Source organism: Triturus cristatus, chromosome 4_1, assembly GCF_964204655.1.
Source record: "Triturus cristatus chromosome 4_1, aTriCri1.1, whole genome shotgun sequence".
In the NCBI taxonomy this organism is placed as follows: domain Eukaryota; kingdom Metazoa; phylum Chordata; class Amphibia; order Caudata; family Salamandridae; genus Triturus; species Triturus cristatus.
In genome coordinates, this window is record NC_140585.1 from 523,179,001 (window position 1) to 523,206,570 (window position 27,570).

Here is a 27,570-nt window from a genome sequence, read left to right on the forward strand (position 1 = left end):
CTTGCACTTCTTGCCTGTGCAAAAGTACATCAATTAAACCCTTCACGCTGCAGCAGTGACCCCTCGTGGAGAGCACCACCATGAAGAACCGGCCCAACCATTTGCGCCGACAACAGTATCTTGTCCCAACAGCGACGCTCATCTGCAATGCTTGGCCTGCTCTTCGTGCTACATCGACAGCCGTCCGTGACGCTTCCCTGCTCTTCAGGGCCCCGCGCACCATGAATGAGACTCTTTGCACTGTACAGAGAAATTGCTTTTCAGCTGGACAAACCTGGTACCTGTGTCTGACCCACGCTCCATCGAAGTTGCCTGAACTCGTGACTTTCTCCCGGTCTTTCACGACCAGATAGCCGTGAGGGCCACTGTGGGCTTTTTGGCGCTATTTTCACTAAAATCTATAAAATTGCATATCTCTTGTTCTACTGCTTGGATTTTGTTATTGTGGTCCTGATTTATGCGACTTTCTCCTGGTCTTCCATGACCAGATAGCCTTGAGTAGCACTTGGGATTTTTTGGTGCTATCTTTACTTAAATCTGTAAAATAGTATATCTCTGGCCCTACTGATTGGATTTTTGCCGTTTTTGTCTTGATTTATCTCTAAAATTTTGCTTTACTTTTCTCAAGTGGTGTGAAATTTTTGTGTGCTTTATTGTCACTTTATAACTGTTTGAAGTGCGGCATAAATACTTAACATATTGCCTCTAAATTAAGCCTGACTACTCTGTACCAAGCTATCAGAGAATTGAGCACAAGTTAATTTGGGATTTGCTTGTGCATCACCCTGACAAGGGTTGGGGTTGCTGCTCGAGTAGGGTTCCTCCCTCAACCAGTAGCCCAATTTCTTGCAATTGCCATTTGGATTGTACAGCACCCATTAGGATTGATTGCAGATTATCCATTTAGGCATATTATCTTTAATAAGCACTATTCACGTTTGTCTGTAAATAACATGTAAATATCAATAATATGAAGAATTGTGTTTTGGAGACTGTTACGGAAACTTGATATAGTTGTCAAATGCATCAGTTCACAATGGATAACATCCCCCTTCTTTTTCCTTTCAAATTGTAAACAATGACTTAATTTTTACTTTTTGTTTTTACATTACTCATAGCCCATTTTAGTGTTATTTTAAAATCATTTTATTCTTGGCACTGAGTAGAATACCTGATCCCTTCACAATACAATTAAATTAAAACATTTACAATACTGTATCTCTAAAAAGCATTGAGATGAAAACATTCGTTTACTGGACTATTCGAAAGTTCATATGAAACCGAGTTATATGTATTATGACGTCCAGGTATGCATGTGAGCAACACACATTCATGTCGTATGAAGAAATATACGCAGACAGAAACCACTGACAGAAACGCCATCGAATCAGTTGTGCAATGTCCTGCCTTTACATTTCCAGTTGAGGCACACTGAAGGCACAAAGCGTAATAACATGATGTCACTTGGACTCTGCTTTAAAAAATGTGCTATCGCTGTAGAGTAAAAAAAAAAATCTTAAGAGGTGCACACAATGTACATGTTTGCAAAAATATTTTGCTGTTGGCAACATTTGCAGATCTGATGCCTGGCCCTGCCGTCTGAAACTGAGGCATCAATCACTACTCCATTCACATTAGATAAGTGTGCTTATCGCAGTTGTACTGTTGCAATCGTCAGACACTATTATGCAACGTAATATTAGCACAAATAAAGTTATTGCTCTAAGAGGTCAGTTTTTCTCCAAGAAAGACTCAGTAACATAACCCTGTGCGTAAAACCTACTGAGATGAACACAAAGTTGGTCCCTTTCTGTGCACTCTTAGCAAACACCCCTCTTTGTCAAAGGCCTTTAGCTATAATGTCACAAAGCCAAAAAACCCCGTCCCTCGTTTTTAAAAAACTTGTAAAAGGAAAGCCTGCAGCAGGCTGATGAATGTAAAAACACAATCCATTGACTATCGGTAACTTCTATATCCACATCAGAGCGAATGAATGTAAGGCCTCGAAAACTTCCAGTTATAACATATGCGCGTTGTGCAGGAGTCCAAAACATTTCCCTGCACAACTGTGAGTCTACGATACATTCCTGCATAAACACGAGAACTATACCGACAAACAAGAACCGAGATGTAGGGCTCGATTACATGAATATTCATCGAGTCGAGCAATTGTGCGCGGACATTTGGACCAAAGCCAACAGCATCAGCAGTGTCAGGCGGTGGAGGCATTTTTTGCATCGGGCAGTCAGTCGGTGCGACTGTCGGTGTAACATGGATAACAAAGGTACAACTCTATGCCCTTTAGTTCCTTTGCAACTTGCAAATGCGACATCGCTCCAGATTCCACAGGTCAATATATGTCGATATTTTGAATTACCTTTTAGACAAAATCAAATATTTTATGTTAAACAAATACATAAACACACAGTAAAAACAGTGTTGCTAAAACAAGTAGAATCGGCACTTGCTGATTTCTTTGCACATATCTGATCAATATTTTCCATGTCTGTGCTGATCCCTTATACGTGCTCGTTAGAGTCCTCAAGGCACATTCCAAACAGTGCATGGCATAAGGAGGGCGTCACCATGATTGCGCAGGATTTGTTTTTCAGAAACACCAACCACAACATTTAAAATACATTTCTTTGACAGAAATAGCGCATCAGCTGGTTATTCTTAAACTTTGTAACAGTGTCGGCTGCGTCCAGCCCGAGCCGTGGGCCGGATACTGACGAGAGCGGGTCCAGCCTCCAGGGGTCTCAGTGCGGCGGCATGTGATGGTTCGCATGTGATGTGGTTGACCCGAGAAATCCCAGCCTCTGCTTGTTTTTCCTTTGTTCAGTCATCTAAAATGCAAGCACAAACGGATTAGTGTGAGCAGCAAGCGGTGGCTCATTAGCCGCCTCGGTAGCAGCTCCCACAAGGCAGACATATGATAACTTGCGCAATGGCCATGTCAAGGAAAGCACCACATTTTGTATATTAGTTCATGGAAAATGTAATAACACAGCCCAAATTGACCATATTAATGGACTTGTACAATGGCAATGCCCTATTGCAAATGGATGCTGTACCTGGGGAGATAATCTTACCTGGATTTACACACCCTTGCAATATCTTGCTATGTAATATCTTGCAATAATCAATTTAGGCTTGGGCTGGAGTTCTTCCAGCAACACCGACAGCTAGATTACGAACTATGTCCATTTATACCAGCCCCTTGCACGCCATTGATGGTGCGCTATCCACTAAACTGCGTAATTTACATTGTCTAGTTCAATCATGTAGCCATGGAAAAGGCTCATCATTTGGAAGGGGAAGCATGCTTCAACCTAAACCAGAGTTAAACAGCAATCGGAGGGCTGGCTATTAGCAACTATGATCTGTCATTCCCTTTTCGCAGCATCCTACATTTTCCTTGCTCTCCTGCATTCATCTTAAGGATCACCTTTTGTTTTGCTCCGGTTGAGTAGAAGACATTATAGTAACTAAATATTAGTATCTTACTTCTTTCTAACACACCGAAGAATAGGTTGTGTCTGAGCAGGTTTCCAAATAAATTCATATAGAATATAATTTGCTCAGCCAAACTTAATAGAGTCACGTGTGAACCTAAAGAAGGTTAGCTCGTATTCGGCATGTGTAAATGAGGATTGAAATATTTCCAATTCCTTCATCCTCAGCGTGGATACTATATGGTTTATCATGTATTGTGAATCTCTTTTGTATTTTTAGCTTTTAGTTTAAAGTACACGTTTAACACACATGTTGGCTGCTGACATCCATACCGCCTCGTCTAGAAGTTCTCACTGAAAACCATGGTCACGCTATGCAATGTCTTTCCATGTTCTCTCATCATGAAAGTTTTTACATAGGGTAGGTTACTAATGTTTACACTCAAACCTTTGCCAAAAAAAACGCTATCTCGCTAAACATGGTTTACTGAGGAGTGCTGATCTCTCGGAGTCTGATTTATACAGGAAAGCACAACCTCTTTCCACGCACACGCGTCCACCTGAGCATCTGCAGGTATGTAATGGGCCTATCTGACGTCAGGTAGGGTCATTAATCCACTGGATTAAGATGCTACCTGGACTTATACTTCAAAGGTTCTCACTGTATGGGACATTCAAACCTGTGTCTCGACATTGATCTAAAATTCTCACCTACCGAAGAACAAAGAATTACTAGAGAGGACCAATTTCTAGTCTTCGCTCATTACCTCAAGATACACAGAAATGTTAGTCAGCCACTTGCTACTTGGCACCTGCAATCTAAATAAAAAAACCTAACGAAAATGTGCTGCTCGTGCACCATTTGTGTCGAGAGTGGACTCTGGCAGAGCAGTCCAGATGGAAGTGCCACAACCCACACTCACTGCACTGAAAGCAACCTGCCATACCACTGCCAGACTCTGATGCACATCGAAAGAGATGATCACATATCCCCAGCCCCATAACATTACAATGATATCCTCTGGCACATGAGGCAAGTTTAAACAGTTATGTCTCACATACGAGACTCTACTTCAAAACACACACACCTACCTCATGGACTGCCTCAACCTCTGAGGGGTGCAAACAAGGCCCACAAAACAGAGACACTCCTTATGGAAAGCCATAGATTAAGCACATTCCCTACCCAACACCAGTCGTGTTCAGGAGCTGCCGCAACCAACTAGGCCACTCTTACCCGACCTTTAACAACTTAATGTCCATCTATCCACAGTTGAAAACTCACCAGACTATATATCTGTATTATGTAATAACAACATTCTTGACCTACTGATGGTGCAAGCAACAGTTGTTTATTTGTATGGCGCTCTAAGGCTTCATGCGATGGTACAGTGGAGGAAACCTTTAAATAGGCGTGCACCTCCCTTATTTAGATATTGGTGGAGAGGGTGCAATCATGAATGGGCAGTTCACGCTATTGAAGGCGGCACTGACTATCATGCACTTGTAATACAGCGGGTGGAACATCCGCTATGCTGCTGAGCAGAGTACCCTGTCCGTCAAAGTCTAAATCAGGCCCTAGATCCACTCAGAATAGGTGTGCAGGTTTTAGACTGGCAATCTTCAAACCTGGCTCTCTCTGCTTCATCTACTCGCTCCTCCAGTAGGTTGGTATTGTACAAACACAAACCCAAATAAAAGAGGCCATCACACTTATTAGAACATTGGAATGTTGGAAGCTCCATTGAAAACAATGGAGTAGCTCCGGGCATATAATGGCTGGTATAAGCCCGGAGCTCCAACATTCCAATGCTTCTTTATGGCTGTGAACAAAGGCTTCAGGGAGCCTAAAAGGATTTCAATCCCCTCACGCTCCCTGAAGCCTTTGTTTAATTTATTACATTCTGCCCCCTAGTGGCAGAATGTTCTAATAGCCTTATAGCTCTTCCTAGCAGGGCTATAACAGCTATTAAAGTCCCGTTCTCTTGTTAAAGTCCCTCGCCTTAGGCCTTTAAAGCGGGAGCGGGCCTTTAATAGCCGGTATAGACCGCTACAGCAGGCTATAAGGCTATAGTATTTCTTTTGTGAACTGCATTATCTATGAAAGTAAGATTCTGAATTTGTTTTCTTAATTTTTTATGGGGATTTATTTCACTCCAAAAAGTTCAAATACTTTTACAAATTTTTAATGTGATTTTGGTTAAATACATTTGTCTTGATGGTGACTAGATGGAGTTGACTTTAGTTGCAAGTCAATGAGGGGACAATTTCACTCGCAGTCTCTCTAGCACATTTGATGCAGCTATTAAAAGCCTCGAATATTTAACCACATTTATGACTATAAAGAACAGTGAAGCTGTAAAGCAAAAATCATCGGTGGAGCTGTACTATATAGGAAACTGCAGCCCATCATTACTACTGCCGGAACGTAATGACATGCAGACAAGGAAAAGCCTCGAATGAAGTTGAATAGGGTGTGGCAAACCCACTGCCCACCGCTGGCGGTGTTATACAATCACTTGCAAACTACAACACAAAGGGAATGATGCCTCCTGCAGAATAATGCACTTACTGTTGAAATCATGGAAAAGATGCAAAAGCGTTTTCCAACCCCCCAAAAATCCCAAGAGGAAATTAGGGGATCCAGACATTGGAGGGGATGAGGTCAGGGAACAGCCTCCATGCCAGAGGCTCACGACAGGCAAACTTGGGCTCGTGCGGGAGGGGCTTGCCTTCTGCCAATAGAAAAGGAATAAATAGCAAGCAAGACCACAGAGGTTACAGAGCCGAAGTACACAGGGGATGGCAATCATTAGTGATGATCTCTTCTGTCTTCTGCTCTACTGACAAAAACATGGATGTCCGGTCTCACTGTCATAAACTCCAACTGTTAGGCAATAGAAAGGAGGATGGTGTAAATTCTCTGATCTCCTGTCTTCGATCCTAAACAAAGAAGACAGCCAACAACAGGTAGACTCTATTAAGGGGTCCCAACCTAGACTTCAAAAATATCGGCTAACAAAATACCTCAATATGTAGCGTGCATCACAGTTTTACAAGGAGTGCCCAAATATACAAACGTAGGAGTTTCCTACAATGTCACCCTCAGCACCTGGGGTGGGGATGGGGGGGGGGGGGTGTTTCTGGGCACCACAGGAATCACGGCATGAAAATGTGTATTCTATTTGAATTCTTTTTACTTTTTGACTTCTAGAAGTGGGTACACTCTGCCCCGCCTCCCCAAGAGTGCCAGGGAGTCAGAGCGTCCATACCCTGCCTCTCATTTTTGTTTTTTAAACATGTGCAGAACACTGGGACGGAGTTCATGTGTACACTAATGGTAGCCGAGAAATTTATATTCATGCTGCGGCTAGTAGTCAATCAGATCACTCGGTCCCATGGGATGGAACTGATCTGAAATGACAAATGGGGAAAAAATGCCCTTTTAGCCAATCTGATCGCTATATACTTTTTGTTTTTAATTTGCAGTGCGACAGGAGTACTGTGGGCCCTAGCATCCAGATATCACTACAATGTAAATTATGATTTAGATACAGATTCCTCCAAAACGCCTGGACAGATTTACACCAAAGAACCAAAAGCAGACTTTGATCTAACTTACTGCCACATTTGGTGTAATTCTGCTCAGCATTTTTTTCTGTTTCCTTCCCAAACCTTGCTATGGGAATTAACATAGGAAAATGAATTGCAACCCAATTTTTCTTGGCCCCCACTTGATTGCTTACCCCCAAAGAAGAAGCTGAGGTGGAGGTACATTTTTGGCAGAAAATGTTGTAATGATGTGTCAAACAGGTGTCAAAGTTATTAACAAAACACAAAAAGCTCTACCAATGATTAACTCTGACCTAATGTATAGCTAAACAGTGGTGATTTCTAAATGAAGACTGGTTTGCCTCCAATGTAATGGACAGTATTTTTTTAGCACCTTGGTACTCATTGTAGTACCTACTTTCACTCATAGGCTATGCGCCTCAACCTATTATTTTCGATGTCCATATTGTTTCCTTCAGCAACATATCCTTTGGCATCTACTACCACTTCAGTAAGGACGACTCCCAGATCTATCTCTTTTCAATTATTTTCCTCAGACTTCCATCCTCTAAGCATTGCATGCCTTACTACCATTTGATACTCGATATTGCTTTCATTTCTCAGACATTACACTTTCAAAACACATATAAACTCCTTTCGGGTATCAACAGCTTTTACATTCCTTACTGCTGTAACACCTTCCACCAAAGACTTCGGCAACTCAACATTTCAAAAATACATCCTACCCTTTTCACGTGCAAAACCACCCCTCAAGACTCAGGTGAGGAGCAACATTGACTAGACAATGGAGTTTGGTTGGTCTCCCACAGTATTTCTTTGCCACCCTGGACAAAGCTGTGACCCTAATCACATACACCATTTTCTTCCAAGCCACACTCCAAATTCTCAATACTGCCTTCCAGAAACATGGTTCTTGGCAAAACAGCAAGCTCTCTGTAAACCCTTCACCCTAGTCTTCAAAGAAAAGGATGGTACATCTCCCACATACCCTTCACTGACGCTTGCTTAATACAATCCTAACAGGACTGTATAATCAATTGCAGACCACCTCCTTACTGCCCAGAAGTCTCTGTGTTCTTAGATCTGTGTTTTTAACTATATAGGTTATGTTTTCTCATGTGCATGTCTGTCTGGGAGTCCTTATTGCTTACGTTAATTAAAACCATAACAATATATCATTTAAACTGGGCATATTATGACAACTATGATACATATATTAAGATTAAAAGCTTATAGTCACCAACAGTACATTTGCAGAAGAAAGAGACAATGCATGACCATATGGGTGTGGGGCAAGATTTTTGTTCAATTTAGCTTCTCATACAAAAGTTAAAATGTTACCAGTTTGCAGTAAAGCTGTGGATCGTTTGGATCAAGACACTTCAGTAGAGTAGAGCTACAGGTACGAATGCCCTTTGCGTGATTTTTTTTTTTTTACAATAAAAGTCAAATTGGTTTTTAAAACAGGACATATGCAGATCAAGTTAACAAAGCCCTGCTTTGCTGCACCACATAGGGTGCAAGACACTGGCCCATTATATTTCCAGGCTGGTTGATCAGTATTAGTCGGTAGTGACCGAAGACTTCTTGCTAGTAGCTTTCTTTTTAAATATAGGGAGTATGTTATAATCAAATATGCTGCGGGTTGTAGTACTAAGTACGACTACAATACCATCCACACGTGGGAGCACCTGCTAAGTCTCTTTGCCACTTAATTCAGTGTTTGCCGCAATGTCGCATACGATACATTCTGTTTCCCAAGATCTGCCACATTTGTAGACTTTATTGATGACTGCAAGTACTTGTGGTAGGCTGATCGAGGATCATCTCTCTGTGCGTTCCAGATAGCGGTACCGCTGTTTTATTGTTGCGTACCTTCTGGCTAGACGTTGCTGCAGCAAACCAACTTCCAGGCGGACCTGTGCTGGAGAGGAGTTTCATGGGAAACCGAATACTGTTTTGTATGTCTTTATTTATAGTCTTATAAGGATTACTGCATCTTTACCGTGCTGAGCTTCACTCGCATGAGCTAGGGTCGGCAAGAGTTTTGCTTTGATAACAGCTAATAATGGTTTAAACGATCGACCATTTAAGCGGTTTGCTATGATACACAAGGCGTATAATTACCCATTTCCTTTCCTAATTAGATTATCATTGTGTGTTTGAAAGCTAAATCGCTTGTCTATGTGTAAGTCAAGGTATTTGTAATTTGTTACAGCCTCCAGACTGTGCATGTCTGTCTATGTATACAGATAGATTTGTATGTCCATCCTTGGCCCACTGCTCCAAAATGTCTACCAGTACTCCTACTGTAACTCACCAATGCCGTACTATCCTAATGTGCTATATTTGTTATCACTACCAGCATGGCATGGAGTTTCCAGCTGTGTTCACTAGGCTTGCTGACAGCTGTGCCGTACACAAGAAGTTTCAAAGTATGTTTCTGAGGTTAAGGGTTACTCAAAAAATGTCTAGCTCAGAGGTATTTGATTCAATGTTTTTATTTAGTACACTTCAGCCAGCGTACATTTGGTGCATTAGAAACATGCAACAGAAACCTACAATGATTACAATAAAACATCCAGTTGACACATAAACAATACTTTAATGGTAAACGGCAGGCAAGGGGCATAAAATGTAAGGTCTTTGGGTTTGTGAAATCAGAAATTAGAGTTACAAGAGAAAGTCATAGAATCCTATTCATGCACATTTAGTAAAAAGCAGGCAAAGGTGGCGAGGTGGGTTGCAGCTTTACCTTATAGTTGGTCTAAAAGAAAAAAGGGTATGGACCATTTATATAAAAATACAGAGAAAGTGCAATCAGATGATAAAACACATCATAAGGGAATTAAAGATAAAAGAAAAACCTTAAGCAAAATGAAACGTTAAATTTATGCAAACAACTATTTATATGGTATTGGGAAATTAAAAGTCAGGAAATATACAAAATCCTGCTTTCAACTGCTAAACTGGACTGTGATGCATGAGGGTATGTGTCACTGTTTGATGGGATGGCAGCAGACAAGTGTTTAGCATAATTTTCAGAATGTTTTTTTCTTTTGCAGCCTTCTGTTCTCCACAGATATTCTGTGATCTCCCCAACTCACACCAAATGATCCTATTATTTTTTCTGGGGTACAATCCTTTTCAAGCTTCTCAGATCGTGGCGGCTACCTATTTCTGGACCAACATGAGATAAAAGCAATGTTAAAATGTTGGCTCTCTGGATCTCCCGGGGTTCATGTCCTACAATGTCACTTACAGCAATATTTTTGTTTATCATTAATATCAGCTCCAAATTCTTAGGCCTTGAGATTCTTGGTTGAAGCACTTTTACAATAAGTGGCTGTCTAAGTTGGGTTGAATATGGAAGAAAGTTGGGTGGTAGAGTGCTTAGGATCTGCAATAGTCCAGGCAATCTCTCAGCGGGAGTATGGTGAGCTGGATCCACCCTGGGATTGGCACCGCCCTTACTCCCTCTTGTTATAAGGCTGCGTTTTGGTCTGGTTTTCTACACTCACTTGGAGAAGTGGCAGTGGTGGGAAATGAGTTCATAGAATGGCTGATGACTTTATTTCTTTGCTGCCAGTAGAGTCGGGCAGGATTGCCTGTGTGGAACAGTTATTCTTTCAAATGACTTTTGAACGGGAACTGATGGGCTCAGTAATGTCATGCACCTCTTTCTTCTTAGATGAAGATGGTCTTGCTCAAGTGCCCTCCCTTTCCAGGTACAAATGTTATATCTGACCTTACAGAATATTTATCCCTATTTGAGATTTACAAACTGTTGTAAGTCCTGATAAATTACCTAGAGCACCCTTGAGCACCACCAATGGAGTTACCACATCCCATGACACCAAATGTACTAGACCTAAGGGAGCCTTTCCTAAAAAAAACTCTCCTCTTCCCTACTCTTATCAAGCTTGGGGTTTTTTTCCGCTCCTCTTGGTAAGGATGTAAATAAATCTGGAGTCCCTGCTGAACCCAGTCTCCGAGACCTCCTTTCATGTCCCATTACATGTCTTTGCTCAACCACTCCATTCTGTAGACATACTCAGCCCTGCTCCTCACTTGCTATACCACTCAAGTCCTGTGGCTGATCCATACACATGGTGCGGGTTGGAATATCATAAGGTCATGGTCATGAGGAGGTGTTATGCCCTCTTACAGAGACGTTTCATCCTGCACACTACATAGAGGCGCTTGGGGCTTGAATGACATTCACCTGCTGCCTAGAAGGGTCTGGGCAGCACTGGTCAGCGTGTGCATTACCTTTCATCGTCCTCTTGTCCATGGAGGTAAAACTAGAGTTGCAAGTTTATGTGATGACTCCCACAGGGAGGTTGCTGTTGGGACTAATGCTACAGTCATTTCCATGGGCAGTTAGCCCTTCCTGGGCCTTAAGCGCCTGCCTTTGTACCTGGAAACTGTGTCTAGACAGGCAGGGATAAGGACAAAAATATGAAAGATAAAGAAGCAGACGTGGTAAAAAGCTCCAACCAATAATGCTGCACAAGCAGGGAAGGCAGGAGGAAGGGGGATTCGCCTGGAAACGCCGAAGGGTAATCATATGGATGCTGGAAATTCACCTGAGTTTTTCTCCTCTAACTTCTGCAAGCCCACAGACCATTCACCGCTAGCCCCAAATTTCCCCCATACATAAAATTTACCACCTATACAGAAAATGGCCGACAATATACTTAGCTCAAACCTCAGTCTTGTTACATTGCCTAGGAGTGCCTTTTATTAATTTTGCAATTGTTAATCTTACTGTGAGGAAACTGTAGCCCGGCAGACAATGCTAGCAGGTCGCCCTGTACCGAGGTAGCTTCTTCAAGCCTTTACCTCCGGCTCCATTTAGCATAATTCTTATCTCTGTTTTGCAACATTACTGTCTCTCAGGATGTTAGGTAGAAGAAAGGAGGAACAAGAAGCTATGATTTCAAGGCTCCCTGACCGCAAATTCCTGAGGCTTTTCAGCTGGCTCCGACAGGGACGCCACAGAGCACTTCTCTCCGGTACTTAATTTTTAAAATGGTGCCAGGCCCCTGCAGCTTGTGCCACCCATTGCCCCTGACAGCACAACCAATGACAGTAGCAACACAACTACTAACTATAACACTTCTACAAGTGTGACAATTCAAACTATTCCAGGCCCCCCAAAGCCATAAGCACGGCTTGGACGGCAGGTATCAGTCATTTTGTAATGTGTATTGAATTAATAAACAACTGTTGTTGTGCTCATCTCTAAACTAGACACACAGCACCACCATGTGGCGCACTATCATAACTGCAGGTATTGACAAAGTGCCGGTGCCACCACCAGCTCAAATTGAGCACTGCTTCCTACACGCTCAGGCCACAGCCACAAGGTGCATGGAATCTCTGCACATGCTTCAGCATGGGAGAGTGGGCACATTCACTAGCCGCTTCCTTGGTCAATCGCCCCATGTGTTGCATCCTCAGAAGAAGTAAGACCTAAAATGTAGCACTTGCGTTTTATATGTCCGCACTTCTTCCGCTCTGTTAAAAACTGGCGGGGAGTGAAATAAATGTCTTAATTAAGAAAAAATGATTACCCTTGGAAGATACAATTTTATGGCACTCACCTGTTCTTTCAGTTCTGCTAGTTGACTGGAAAGCTGCTTTACAAGACTCATGGTTGAGTCCAACTTTTCTTGCAGATTTCTAATTTCATTTTGCTCATTGTCGCCTTCACTGCTGACAAGGGACATGGCTCGCATGCGAGGAAACCAATCTAGGTTCTTTTCCTACAAGCAAAAGCAACAACATCTGTCAGGATGAGCCCCCAGATCAAGGACAAAGGAAGAGCCTGATATATATGAAGGGCTATAAATACTGTTTCAATGAGGCTTTATGGAGTGCATTTTAAAGTTCTGTAATTTGCACACAGTGAAACACAATTAACGAAACATGCAATGTTTTTAATTTAGATAAACAACTGGGTCGAGAGCAACAAACAGAAAATGTGGCTGCTCGCTGCACGAACTGAACTGTTCTATCAAAAAGCAATGTATATAGCATTACCACTACTATTGCCGTCCTCTTGATACTTGTTATCAGTGGTCTAAGTGCGAGAAAAAGTATGGGTACTGCTACAAAGTCCAAAGTCGCAGAATACTTGCTCTCAGCAAAACGTCCACACGTATATGAATCTGTCTCTTATGACACGGGGCCTTCTGCAACTTACATAATTTTGCATGTGAAAAAAGCAGTCCCAGTTTGAAATGGAAGGACCACATCCTTGGAGTCAATCAATGGTAATTGAGAGTAGTGGAGGAGATGGCAGATGGCCTTTCAGGCCTAGATGTGCATATGTGCCGATAGCCACACATCTACACTCACCTGGAACAGAGGCTTGCTTAGTACGTCGTACTGCTCAACAACCAGTTGCGGCCGCCACAATAAAGATGCAGTGGGGCGGGTTGAGGTAGCACTGGAGAGGGAGCACCGGGGGTTTATAATAAAAATGTAAAGTAAAAAACATACCTGGAGCTGCCTCCTGTGTCGCGCTCGGTCTCTGTCCTTCCTGGTCCCAGCAAGCACTGGGGCCACGTCACGGACTCCCGGCAACCCCTGTGCTGCTCTCACGTGAGAGCAGCGCGGGGGGTTGGTCTGAGCAGGCAGGAAAGATGCCCTGCTCAGACCATGGAGTCTGTGGGGTTTCTCCAGGCCGGCTGCTCAATGTAACTGGGCTGGAGAAAAGTGAGCATGTGTGTTTTGGTCGGCCTGAGACGGCTGACCAAAACACATATGCGCACCTAGGGAGTGGAGTGCACGTCGCACTCCACCTCCCAATGTACCGCCCTCCCAATGCAAGCTGGATCAGAGGTGCAAAACAAAAATAAAATTATGACATCCTTTTATTTTTCATTTACTGGCTCTGAGCAAGGCAGTGGCGCGACGCTCCTCCGCCATTGCTGAGAACCGCCACTGTCAACAACTTAGGACCTAGGATAACAACACCCAGCGCCCCACTCCTTCTGCGACACTATCCTCAGTGCTGACACCACTCTGCTCTAAACTTTGCAAAGAATTCACACTGTCGCCGTTCAACAATGTTTTTTCTCGATATATAGGAACCAATTTGAATTAAATAAAACAGTCAGGAAACGTCAACCCCAGTAGTTCCCATCAACTTCAACCTCTGCCAGTTTAAAACAGAGACATATCTGTCGAAGTAAACAGACTACACCTCAGCCAATTATATCACCCCACATAAAAGAAGCACCAATCTATTTGACTGGGGGGCGTCACCAAGGAACAGACAGACCTTTTCAACACCACATGGATCCGTTTCAAAGCTGCAAACATCAAAGCTCTCCTTTTTACAGGAAACTCTCTATCAGCAACAAAGGTATCCCTGTCGGAGGTATGTTTTATGGCCTCTACATCCCACCTGTCTTCCCCTGAAAGTAGACAAATAAGCGTATAGAAAATGGGAACGAATTAATATTAAATTAAGTTATGCAGACGTTAGCATAGCACCGTCCACATGTTGGAAGCAAACAAAAGACTGCAAGAGAGAGCCATTAAGGTACTCGTAGTCCCTCCAATTAAATCAAAGTAATAAAGATTCCGATGTTAGATGTAAAAATGCAAAATTCCTTTTTTTGTGCAAAGTGCATCTTATGAAGGTGATAGTGCTCATGTGCAAAAAAGAAAAAGAGTGAGTGATGGCCCCATCACACGCCAATGTTTCTTCCTCCTTTATGGGCTTTGCAAGTTAAACATCATAATCGGCCCATCTAAAACTAGCACAGCCTAATGAGCAGCAGGTACTGTCAATTAAAAGACATAAGTGCATTTGAAGCCACCCATAATGGTGCAATCTGGGCAATGAACTTCCCTCACTGATCTATCCATGATACTAATATGGGTATAGGTTTAATTTAACTATATAGGTTATTCCGACATACGGGCAGGCTTGAAGTTAATCTATGTTAAATTATACATTTAAGTATATTTGTTATAAATAATATCCCTAAAGGGTCTTATTAATAAAAAGTTCACCCGAGTTATAAGTTGAAACCATTACCTCATTTGTATCTGAATATACATCAAATGTAATTTGATAATACTCTAGAAGAATTAAAATAACCACTTGGAAAAAGTAATTCCTGAAACTACCCTACGGAATTATGATATACGAATATTTGCAATATATGCAGGAGTAAATTTAGTCAAAGTATGCGCTAACAAGATCCTACCAATTATGCATATGGATACAAATTGATGGATTCATTACATTTCAGTTGGTTTTTTATATGTTTTGGAAGAGAATAATTAAGACATCATGTAAGAAAATAACATAGACCTTCAGAGGAACTCAAGCCATTAGGAAGGGTGACGATGAGAAGTGATTCCATCTCTTTAAATGTAATGATCTATTCCTTCCTCTTAAATGTTTCCTTTATTGATTTATAATTCGAATCATGATGTTCTTTGAAATTGACTGCCACTGCATACTACCAGAGTGACTGCCACTGGTCATCACTCTTTCTAGTGGCTCAAAACATGGTGAATAATGTGATATTTTAAAAATCTTATTGTGCGACCTATATTCATATACCACAAAGGCAACTAATGGCATAATTAACAAAAGTACAGTTATTGAAGGATCTGATAAAAAAAGATCTCTGCCATTACTTCTAGAAATCTGGTAGCATCTACTGAATGACAATTCGCAAAGACTGCAATCACCACATTTAAAAAACCCAGAAGAGGAAATCCATTTTTTTCCTTCTGAACATTAGATATAGAAAGACTACTAGTTATTGTGTCTCTAAAATTCTCAGCTCTTAAAAAGGTTATATTGGATCTTGTGCAGATCAGGTTCTTCAGAACATTATAGGCCTTTAACAGATGCCAGCATTTATAGTCAATCTCCCACAATTTAGTACTTTGATAAGTGTATAATGTAGGTAGCCTGAACTTAATATTTGTTTGCTCATGTAGTGATTACCTTTGTAGATCACTAGATGTAAGTAGATCAGAACTATTTTTGAATCTGTTTTTCTCCTGGCTTCCATCAATTTCTTCCCAGACTATCCATTATCTATAAATCTTTATGTCATTTCATCAGCTGTTTCTGTATATTTTGATTCAAAGGTACAATTTATTTTGCTTTAATGAATTCTACACATAGGATGGCATTACTAGTCCTACGTGCGTGACATTTATTTGCACTTACTATCAGAGTATATGCTGTCAGTTTATTCGCGAAAAAACACACGGCAATACTCCGGTTGATGACAGCATTTATTAAATCAAGAAAGCTTACATTATATTGGGTATGAAATTGAGACCCGTAGATTATGGTTAAGGCTGTCATTATATTCCATTAAAAGCTACTGTGTATTCACTCGCTATACTCAATAAATCATCTCACTTATCTGACCCATGACTGGACACAGTTATTATATTCTTGTAAATCAGAGTTCAGTGTATCACTCATCAAATGCTGTGTGCAGTGATTTGTAATGATTCATGCACTAAAATATTGCTAGCAATGGGTATACAGCAGTATTCTGGGTAATATGTGTGCAAAGTTAGTCAGTCAGTCAAATAATCTTATTCGGCTAGTCTCAAGCCATAAAGCCATAAAGCACAAGATAAAACAGTCCAAACATAAAACTCCATAAACAGAGATTAATAAGAAACAATGTTAAAAACGACTCATAGACCCATTACATAAAAACCTCAAAAATTCATATAGCAAAATTCATTACGCAGCCCCATACCAATTCCTAATCCTCATTGCACAGCAAACAAAATGTATCACTGCTACACAGAAATCTAAGTCACACAGTTCTTAACAAAAAAAAAAAGAGATGCCTCTCTATTCTTGGACGAAGGTAGATTTGGTCTACAAAAACGCTTATGGGATTGAGAATATAAATGGCAGAAAAGAGTCAAGTGCATAGTGCTTTGCTACGATATATGGTCACAAGTGCTATTTGTGAAGGTTGTACTCCAGTCAACATCCCTAGGAAAGGCCACTAATAACTGTCGAGGGTTAAAACAAAGCCTGGTAAGAAAAGCACTATTATAATAGGCACTACTACATAATTTGTCAAAATGTGCCTGATGAAGGCAACGCTGGCATGCCCTGAATGCCTCTTTCAGCTGAGACATAAAATGTAGCTTATATTTCTCGGGTTGAACTATAGATCTGGGATTTCCAGATCCATAAACCCCTATAACATAATTGATATAAGGGCCCACCAATCCATGATCCAGGGAAAGGCATCTTTCCAGTTCATCTTTTGAGAGTGAAGCGTTCTTTCTTCCCCAATTTCAGATCCAGAGTAACAAAGGATCCAACTTAATCTAATCCTCCAGAAGGTACAGACCCACATCTGAGTGGCACATGAAAGAAGGGGTAGCTTGGGGGACTGCAAGAAGTCTTCTTGAAAACGTATTCTCTGGAATGGGCCAGCACCTTTATACCCCCACACTCCAACTTCATATGAAGCTATGGGGTAATGCATGTACTTTTGCAAATGCTAATAATATCGCACACCGGCTTTTGCCCTAGCAGGCACACAAAGGCGAATAACGCCTCCACGGCTCTATGGGACTGAATAAGCCTGTTGTAAAATAGGCTATGCCAGGTTAAATTGTGATCAAGGGGGATACCAAGATGATGAAATGTCTTGACCTTATGAATTTCCATACCGGCCAAATGGGAAGTTTTGGGTTTTAACATTATTTGGGCCAATGCTCATAGCAAAGGATTTACTAACATTACTTTTTAAATCAAGCCCCCCATAAATCTATAAAAAGACTCAAAAAGACATTTTAAACCGTTGGTGGTCCTAGACATAAGTACTGCATCATCGGAGTACAATAAAACAGGCAGGGCACTTGACTTCCCTTTAGGGTGAACTTTCCCTGCTTTGCTCAGGCCTGCCTCAAAGTCATTGATATAAATGAGGAACAGAAAGAGGGCCATCACGCACCCCTGTCTGATCCCCGATAGAGGGTTTGATTACAGGGGAAAGATCGCCCCCAAATCTGACCCTTATCAGACACTCTCAATGCACCCTCTGCAACAAGTCGATTAAGGCCTGGTCAATTCCCAACCTTAATATATAGTTTAGGTGGGGCACACCTTGTCCAAGTCGTTGGATACTTCTTGGCCTTCTTTCTCAATTCGAAGCCCTGACATCATTCTATTAACCGTGTCAAAGGCTGAGGAGAGGTCCATAAACTATAGGTGAATGCAACCTCTCCTTGCCTTGACATACTTGCCAATGACCAGCTGAAGGTTCAAGCATTTCTTGACTGTCCCCAGCCCGGTACTAAACCCATAGTGGACTCTGGATAGGATTTGGTTTCCTCCAACCAATACTCAAGTTTACTTGCTATGATTCCACGAGAATCGTGAGGGAGCTATCTAGAAGGAAACTCGAGTGGTAGCAGCAAGGATCATGCCATATTCTTTCTTGAAGATTGGGACCACTACCACTTCCTTCCATGTATGTACAAGATCCACCCTGATGGTAGATTTAAAAATGTTAGTTAAAATTGGGACCACAGTACGATATTACCTTTAAAACGGTCTAGGGGGGCACCAGTGGGGCTGGGAGCTTTTCCCGCCTGACTCTGCCTAGAATACATTCTTGACTACAATAGAATCTGAGAAATTGGAATCCAGCTTCGAGTTACCGTAAGCTATCCCTTCACCCCCTTGATAGAGAGCTTTGTTGTCCAAATTAAAAATACTATTGTAGTGACCAGCCCATGCCTCCACTGGAATGACAGTATTTATAGAGTGTTTCTCAAGCCCTGTAAAAAAGGCTGGTTAACAGCCTTGCAAAACTGTGCAGAATCCTTCAAATCAGAAGCTCTTGACAGCTCCTCCCAAGCTTCTTCCCTTAGCATTCATCGCCTGACCTCCAAAATAGATTTATAACTTCTTCTGGCAGTCACTATATCACTTTTTGAACACAGTTTAGTAGAAAGGGCCAGTTTCAGTTTCTTATGGACATTGTGCAAGCATGGTCAAACCAGCCTATAGGGGGGTATTTTTTAGACTTTAGATTGCCTCAGCCCCATGTCCACCACAGAACATATGCTTAAAAAGGCACTGGAAATGTTTTCTGGTGTGTCCTCCTCCCAGGTGAGTACTGAGAATGCCTCTCTGTTCAAGCAAACAAGTTTGCCCAGAAGGGCGTACCTGGCCACCCTCTTCCATTTCGCCCGGACACCCCCATTACGGGAGTTAAAGGGAGCCAGGTTCGTCTGCTGTGCCTTATTCCTCAACACACTAAGGTAAGTGGATTATGGTTGCTGATACATTAAATCGATATGTTATAATCTAATATTAGATTGGCTAAATCCTGAGACACTAAAATGTAGTCAATCTCAATTCCCTTTTGTGCACCATTAAAAATAGTGTGGGGGGCTCCCGAAGCATTACATTCTTTAACGAAAACCAAGAACCTAGAAATCAGCAATCTATTCATGGCCTTACGAAAGGTATGTGCTGAAATTGGATATACTCCTCCCCCTTTGATGTTTTCAAGCCACAAGAGGAGGGGTCAGTTTTCCCACAAAGCCTCGTGTTGAAACTTCACTTCCCCAAACTATCAAGGACTCTTTATTATGGCTATTCATGAAGGTCACTAAGTCACTCTCCATATCATGAATTAAGGTGGTTACACGAGAGTCAAAGACACTGTAGTACAAATTGACAAAAACCACATCAAAACAGTATGGGGTCTGCAATAAAACCGACTGATAGTTGGACATAGCATGAATTGTTCTATATGAGATACCTGTTAATTTAACAGAGCACAGAATAGCTAAACCCCCTTTAGCTCCAGCCACTCAGGGTGGAATAACAGGGCTGCATACTGTATGAACACGATTTATGCCAAAACCCTCAGTTACCCATGTCTCCTGCAATAAAACAAAGTTCACAGTATTCATAGTAGAGAGCCAGTTTGTATTCAGAAGTTTAGCATGGACACCTACAATGTTCCAAGAAATCATTCTCAACCCTTTGCACCCGGCATGCCCAAAGGCAGCTGGGGACGTATAAACACCGCTCTTTGGGGACTCACCCTGCTCCGCCTGTGCCAAGAGATCCTTAGACTCGCATCCCCCTATGTGAGTATTTTCGCAGTTCAGTACCTCCGTTCACTCAGGGGTAGAAAGTCAGTCCCGGTCTTCCAGGGAAGTGAGTCCTTCAAATTAATTCCTCACCTCGACATTATAAAAAGAGAACACAGCCCCCTGGTGATGTTCAATGACTTTTTCCCATACCATGCAAAGAGAACCTCCAATCTATGAAAGTAACCTAAAGGCAATACCTGGATAGGGCAGGGTGATTGATGCAGATTATTAAAAAACCTCAAGATAGAGGTGGCAGTGTGGGTAGACTTGAAGTTAATTATTACACAATCCAAGCTCGCTTCCTTTACTCCTGGACCAACCGAGGAAGACCTTCTGACCATTATAACCTCCCTTGAGAAATCATACGACCACCCCATACCTGACCCTAGCCAATGGGTTACTTTATTTTTCAGTGCCGAGTGGTCTTCTCTTTGGCGGAGGAGGGTTAGAGTGGGTACATTCTTCAAGGCTACCTCATAGGGAGTACACTCTGGTGGAAGATGGGGAAAAGAATGGCCCGTGTGGGAGGGAGGGCTATTCACTGCCCGGAGAGAAGAGATCCTTGATGTAGGCGCCCAACTGGCGTGATGAGTGTTCTCCTACGCCTCCTCCTGGGGTTTGTAGTCCTGCAGTTCAGCCCCTCTGTCCCATAACAAATAATGTGCAATGTTCATAGTGCATTAAGTGTGCACCCTGTGGGAGTCCTGCATTCCATGTAGCTGATTGTGAGGATCAGACTTCATAGTAAAATTATTAATTTAAATGCCTTGATTTCATTCCTGAATTGTAGTTAATCCAGCTGCATTTTCAAGGCTGGTAATAGGGTGTCACCATAACTTGACTCTGCTCCCATGTTTGAGCCTTTAAAACTTTGATTGGCAGACGGTCAGAGCACTGGCTGAGTATGAGGGCTTCATTGGGACATAGTGTATGGCCCAACGCCAGGGTTGTTTACATCATTAACGCAGCAGGTGCAGTGGCACCTGGGCAGAGAGGTGTTACACTTAACCAGTTATAGCTTTTACCACCCAAACAGGTGGTCAGGGTCCATTTTCTTTTCTTGCATTGGCTATGCCACTGCCCAGTGCTGTATGCATCATTGATTCCTGCTCCAGAACACTTAAGAAAGATTCACAGAACTATAAAATTGATTGTGGGTTCCACTTGGGCACAGTGGACAGGTTTTCGGGTGACTTTGACGACTTCCCATTTCCTGAAGTTGAGTGCTAAACTTTCTGCTTAATTTAGGACCTGTGAATGCCCTTCGATAACATGTGCATAACACACTGCTATAGTTCTATCTCCTCAGTACTAAAGCTGGTAAGCTCCATACCGATTCTGAATAATTGGAAGGAACAATGGCAGTTGAAAGTTGGTTAATTTATCAGAGCACTGTTTTAGTGAATGACTAAAAGTTATGCATTAAATATTTATTCCTAGGTTATCCACATTTTAGACTGGTGTAAAAGGTTTGGGATGGACTGTTTCCATCAGGTGCAGGGGCAGCACTGCTTTGCATAAGCCAGGCCTCTGTCTACAGTGGCACAGTGAATGAAACACAAGGGGCTGGATAGCTACCCAGAGTGATTGCCAGTGGTTTAAACTATTTGCAAGCATTCATTCCATGCCCTTAGGAGTGCAAAAAGGTTGTTTACATGGCTATAATAATAATAACGCAGAGGCTATCACTTTACTACTCCATGCACCCACAAATAGAATTTCAGTTTTAGTTCCATCGAAGTACATGGCGTGTTCCTTTATCTGCGTATTCAGGGATGTACCAGAGTCTGACTGTCTGCAATACTAGGATAGTTCTCTGATTTGTTTGCCAGACAGGTGCAGATTTGAGAACACTCCCGTATACATTTAGTATTGCAAGTTGTACTGTTCGATTTGTAAAGCGAGTGGGGATTTAAGTGGATTTGGGAATACTCCAAACACATTTGGGACTGCAGGCTGTATGAATTCAATTTTAGAGCCAGTATATGTTGAGGAGTGGTTCTCTTAAAGATGTGTCCTGTGGTCCCTCGCATAGCACACTCACCCAGAAGGGAATCTTCGTATGGAATAACAGATGTTACCCAACTCAAAGGCACTCAATTTATTGACCTCAGAAGGATGAAAGGCTGAGTGGACCAGACAGGATTTGAACCTGTGACCAAGGGCCAAACACAGATATCTTTAGTGGATGCATTAGCCCAATCAGGTACCAGACCCAATTTTTACTATAAAACTATTACTGATTTAATAGCAAAGAGCTCAAAAGACATTACTAGTATATTGCCTCAGATTAGTAAGCACTGAATGGAGCCAGTTCAAACACATGCCCACAATTCCAGGCCACTGTTTCACTCTTTAAATTGAAGCCTACCAGACAGTGCAGTGGTCTGGTTGGCTATCATCATCTTGGGGACATTCCGAAAGCTTTCCTAAGAAACTATTCCGCCCATTGCTTACCATTGCCTTTGTGGTTTGGAGCTCACATTTTCATGCTTTCTATTTGTTGGCTTTATATGTTTTAGGCTGTCCAACTTGAGTTTGTCTCTTCCCTTGCTCAAACTCTCTTCAAACTCTACTCTGCACCACTTCACTGCACTCTACTCTACATCACTTCGCACTATGCCACTACACTCTGCATCACTACACAACACTCTGCAGCACTCCACTCTACACTACTCCTCTATGCACGACTGCACTCTACGGCCCTTCACTCTACTCTGAAACAATCATCTCTACATTACTGCACTCTACGCAATGGACTCTACATCACTTTACTCAAAACGAGAGCACTCTATGCCAGCCTACTGTGCACCACTGTAATTTATGTCACTTCAATCTAGTCCACTGTATGATACTCCACTGTATGACTCTCTACTCCATTAAACTCTACTCTACAACACTCTACTCCGCGCCACTCTATAAAACTACTCTAATCTACGATGTTCTATGCAACTCCCTCTTTCCCACTTTACTCCACTCTATTATATGACAACTTACTCCACTCTGCAACTCTACACCACTAATCTCTGTGCAACTCCACTCTGACAATCTATGTCACTCAACTCCTCTCTAAGCTATTCCACTCAAAGCCACTCTAATCCCTGCATGACATTCCACAACACTCTACACCACTCCACTCCACTTTATGAAAATCCATTCCACTCTCCTTTACCGCACTTTTAGCCATGCTCAACAGCAGCCACGCTGGTGTACAACATGGCTAAAACATATTGGCAAAGCCAATAGCTCTTGCAAAGGCGAGACCTATAGGCTTTGCCAGTGCTTAATAGGGTAGCGGTCAGAGGATAGGTCTATGAGAATGTATGCTGCCCGATGGTCCTCACCAAAGGTAATGAGGAGATTCCATCTGATACTGACTTCTGTACTTTTCACTCAACCCATAGCTCTGACGCCCAACTGAGCGCCATACAGTAGATGGTGTTCTTCCATATATTCTTGTAGACTCCTAATAACCTCCACGTAGTGCTTGTGTAGGAGAGCCCCAAGTGTGGTTTGCCGTTGTTTTTTTGATAAGGGGCTAATATATCTTTCTTTAAACCCATCAGTTTGGTTAGGAGTGCATTTATGAGGGCACTGATCTCAGAGGCAAGTGTTAAAATAATGTTCTTGTTACAACAGGCTGGACTGGACTCCATCAATGATACTTTGATATTTCTTTGCCAGTTTCAGAGCATCCTCTACTTGCAGGGGTTGCCTTGGAGAAAAGAAGGCTTCTAAGGAGGGATGAGGTCTGGGGTATGAGAATTCCATACACGATTTCCGTTATTCAAGACTAAAAGAAACATGCGATGTTTTTGATGGGCAGTACTGTTGCTGCTGTGATGTTTCATAAAGCTTCTGGGTTGGTGATCCTGTGGATGTGTTTAAGTATCTCCACCATTGTGGGAAGCCTCACCGGCAGCAAAGCAGGTACATGGTGTGGGTGGCTTTTCAACACCACTCTATCGCTCATCCCCTAATTCAGTGCTGCAAAGAGAAGCTGCCATGCTGGACTGAGACAACCCTCCCTGCCCAAGGCCTGCTCTAAAACTACCAAATGAGGGCTTCATGATAAAATCACAAGCAGAGTGCAAGAAGCACAAACCCATGAAGCCTTTCCCATGGTTGTAATGAACAGATAGGGAGAAATAACCCTAGTTATAAGCATGCCCCAGGCTTAAGCTTAGTGTGGACACAACCCTGGACACCTGAGCACTCTGTTTTCACCCTACAAAACATCCTGATCACGCAACCAGCTGACCCTCCACCTCCACCTTCACATGGAACCGGACTTTAAGAAGTAAAAGCAAGAGTTGAAGCCCCAACTGCTCCGCGCCACCTCTGCAGATACAAATCCTGCTTTCTGGTCCAGACCCTCCACCTCCACATGGAACCGGACTTTAAGAAGTGAAAGCAAGAGTTGAAGCCTCAAATGTACCGACTTTCAATCTGCAATATGTACCCAAGACAATTACAGAGTTGAAGCACAGTATCATCCAAAAGAGCAGGGAGTTGGAGAGGAAGACACAAAACAAGCATTTGCAATGCAATAGGGCTCGCATTACTGAAAATGTGAGCTATTGACGTTGCATTATTATTTTCAATGCCAATACCTCAAACTTTCAATAATGCCAATGCTTATTTTAATGCATTGCAAATGCTTGTTTAATGCATTAGGACTACCCCACTCAACACCTTTGATAAGGATGGATTCACCTCTCAAACTAGGAGTAAAACCGCTCCACCTCCTTATATTTATTCACACGTAGGGTGGAGAGCACCGGGTTAGGGGAAGAGAGAACCTGGCTGCCCTTTAGCGTCTTTAGAATGAAATACTCAACAGAAATACAATTAGGGGTAGGTTGCTATCTCCCCTAGCAACTCCAGGCACCCAGAGGAGGACCTAGAACTGGAGGGAGGTAGGCGAGGGGATGCAGTGTACAGAAGAGATGCTGCACTGGACGTATTGTGCAGTTGTAAGATGGGTGGCGATTAAATGCCTTGGGACGGGTAAAGTGTGCAGGTGAAGGCAGGGGCAGAGTAGTGTGCAAACAGAGTTCAACAGGAAAAGGGTGGGGCGAGATGTGGCTTAAGGGCTAAAGCTGCAGCTTTTGGAACCGGGGAACAGGGTTGGAGTCCCGGCGTTGGATCAACACACTGTGATTCTGTGCAAGTCACTTCATCTCGTGCCTAAAACAAAATGAACGTGACGTTGTGTAATGCAAGTGTTGTTCTTGTAAATTGCTTCAATACCTTCCGGTCGAGTTTAGTTATATAGACAACTGCGAAAATAATGTGTAGGAGAGGGGTGTACTGTACAGGTCTGAAGGGAGGGGGTTTGCGCAGGGCTCTGAAGTTTAGCTGCAGTAGTATTCAGAGCATAACCCATCGCCCATGAAACGCAGTGGGGGCTCCTCTCAGGGACCCGTCATTCAATCTATGGCCTAAGGATAACGGTGAGAGGTGGCAGTGTGGGGGGGGCCTTATGACAGTCTGCAGAGGGCCCCACTGTTTGTGTTAAGCCACTGGTATTATGTAGATTGAGCAGGAAGCTGACGGAAAGTGTGGTGTACAGTGGGAGGAGTGACCTGTGCAGTGGCAGGATTAAGTGGTGTATGGTAGAGGAGGGCTTGAGAGCGGTGTGCAGGGAGATGGGGGTGTAGTTGACACGCCGCAGGATAAAGAGGTACAGCGCATGCATGGACCTGGAATAGAAGTGGTGCCCAGGATGGGTTAGGCGGGAGAGATGTGAATGTGTCAGATACTGACCATACGAACATGTATACTGGCAGCACAAGGGTACCACACCAGGCGCGGATCGTCCATTGGGGTGTTGGGGCGTAGCTACCCCGCCCCGCGCACCCGCCCGCGCCCGCAGCTCCCTCGGTGTCTCTGAACTTAGTTTACTTAAGTTCAGAGACGCCGAGGGTGGGGAGAACTAACTGACAATGCATGTCAGTCAGCATGACGTCGGACCGTGGGCGGTCCGGCGTCATGTTGACTGACATGCATTGTCACAAGCCAGGGAAAGGCAGCACAAGTGCGCATGAGTGGGCATGGAGATTAATTTTTACTCCGTGCCCAGTCATGCGTACTTGTTTTTTTACTGCCTTGCGCGCCCATTAGGAGCCCCTCGGTCTCCTAATGGGCAGGCGGCGGGCGTAGCGTAAGCTGTGCCCTCAGCCAATCCTGGCGCTGCCGGCAGCACCAGGATTGGCTGAGAGGGGTTGGCAGGCCCCTCCAGTACCGTTAGTGAAGGCGCCCAGGGGATCAGAGGTCTGAGAGGTGGCGTGGACCCGTGGACCGGCTGTGAGGTATATTTTTTAAAAAAATATTTCATTTCCCCCCCACAAGCCCCCCCCCCCACCCGCGAGCCGTGACTGTTTCTGAGGCTTGTGTCTGCCCGGATTTCCTAGAGTTTTATGGATGAGTTAAGCCTTGGCGGCACTTTTGGTCCGAAAATAATTACAGATCCTTAGCATGTACCAGCTGTGGCGCAGCGTTTTCAGTTTTTGCCTAAATGCCTGGCACACAAACGTGACAGGAAACTGTCGGTTGATCTATATTTGACTTCTGAATTTGAATTGCAATTGTTTATAGAGGCAAGAGAGTAGCACGGCCAGCTCCTGGATATTCAACTTGTGCGTTTGGTTCGTTTTGGGGTACACGACGTTGACTGTGCTATTAATTAGGATGAGGGTGCACTTTGGAGCTGGGGACCCGGGTTCGAGCCCCGGCGTGGGCTCAGCATTCTGTGATTCTAGGCAAATCACTCAATCTTCCTGCGACTACCAAATAATGAATGTTTCCTTGTGTAACGTAACTGAAGCTCATGTAAAGCGCTCCAATACCTTCGGGTCGAGTTCGTGCTATATAAATGGGTTTTACTCAGTGCTATGCTATAAAAAATGTTCTCAGCTAATATTACCAATTGTGCGTGCTCCTCTGTTTTTTATGTATATTTTCGGTGCCTTTTTGGAGTCTAGTTTCGATTTACCATATCAAAATATAGCACATTTAGGCTAATGGTGGTAGTTATTAAAGCTGTGCGGTCTCCAAAATAATATAGATCACATCATATTCCTTCCATCTCCATCTTGGTGAGCAGTTGCTATTGTGCACCATTTAATTTATGAATATATATGTGCATATGATTAGAATTAAGCACACATATGCTTGTATGAAGATAGTTCGCTTCGGAAGCTGTCCACTCAGGAATGATTAGTGACAGTATGGAGGAATGTGTAAAACTTTGAAAACCGAGATGTCACACTTTTATTTTAAGATGGCTTCATTGTTGACAGGCCGTGAACAGAGTATAGTACTGTGTTATGTGTTTTCTTTTAATTCCTTTATGCACCCTGCTCAATGCCTAAGATGTACATTGTTTTAGTTG

General features: G+C 42.9%; 1 protein-coding gene across 4 annotated transcripts in view; it reads right to left on the reverse strand.

The window, feature by feature from the left end:
• Window positions 1-1,122: 1,122 nt before the first annotated feature.
• Window positions 1,123-27,570, reverse strand: part of ITPR2 (inositol 1,4,5-trisphosphate receptor type 2) — a 1,506,646-nt gene continuing 1,480,198 nt past the window's right edge. For all 4 annotated transcript variants that reach the window (XM_085652787.1, XM_085652785.1, XM_085652786.1 and 1 more), the window contains 2 exons: window positions 12,638-12,799; window positions 1,123-2,846 (listed from right to left, as the gene is read on the reverse strand). In XM_085652787.1, coding sequence (XP_085508913.1) covers window positions 2,760-2,846; window positions 12,638-12,799 — 249 coding nt within the window. In that variant the 3' untranslated portion in view covers window positions 1,123-2,759. The remainder of the gene's footprint in view (window positions 2,847-12,637; window positions 12,800-27,570) is intronic.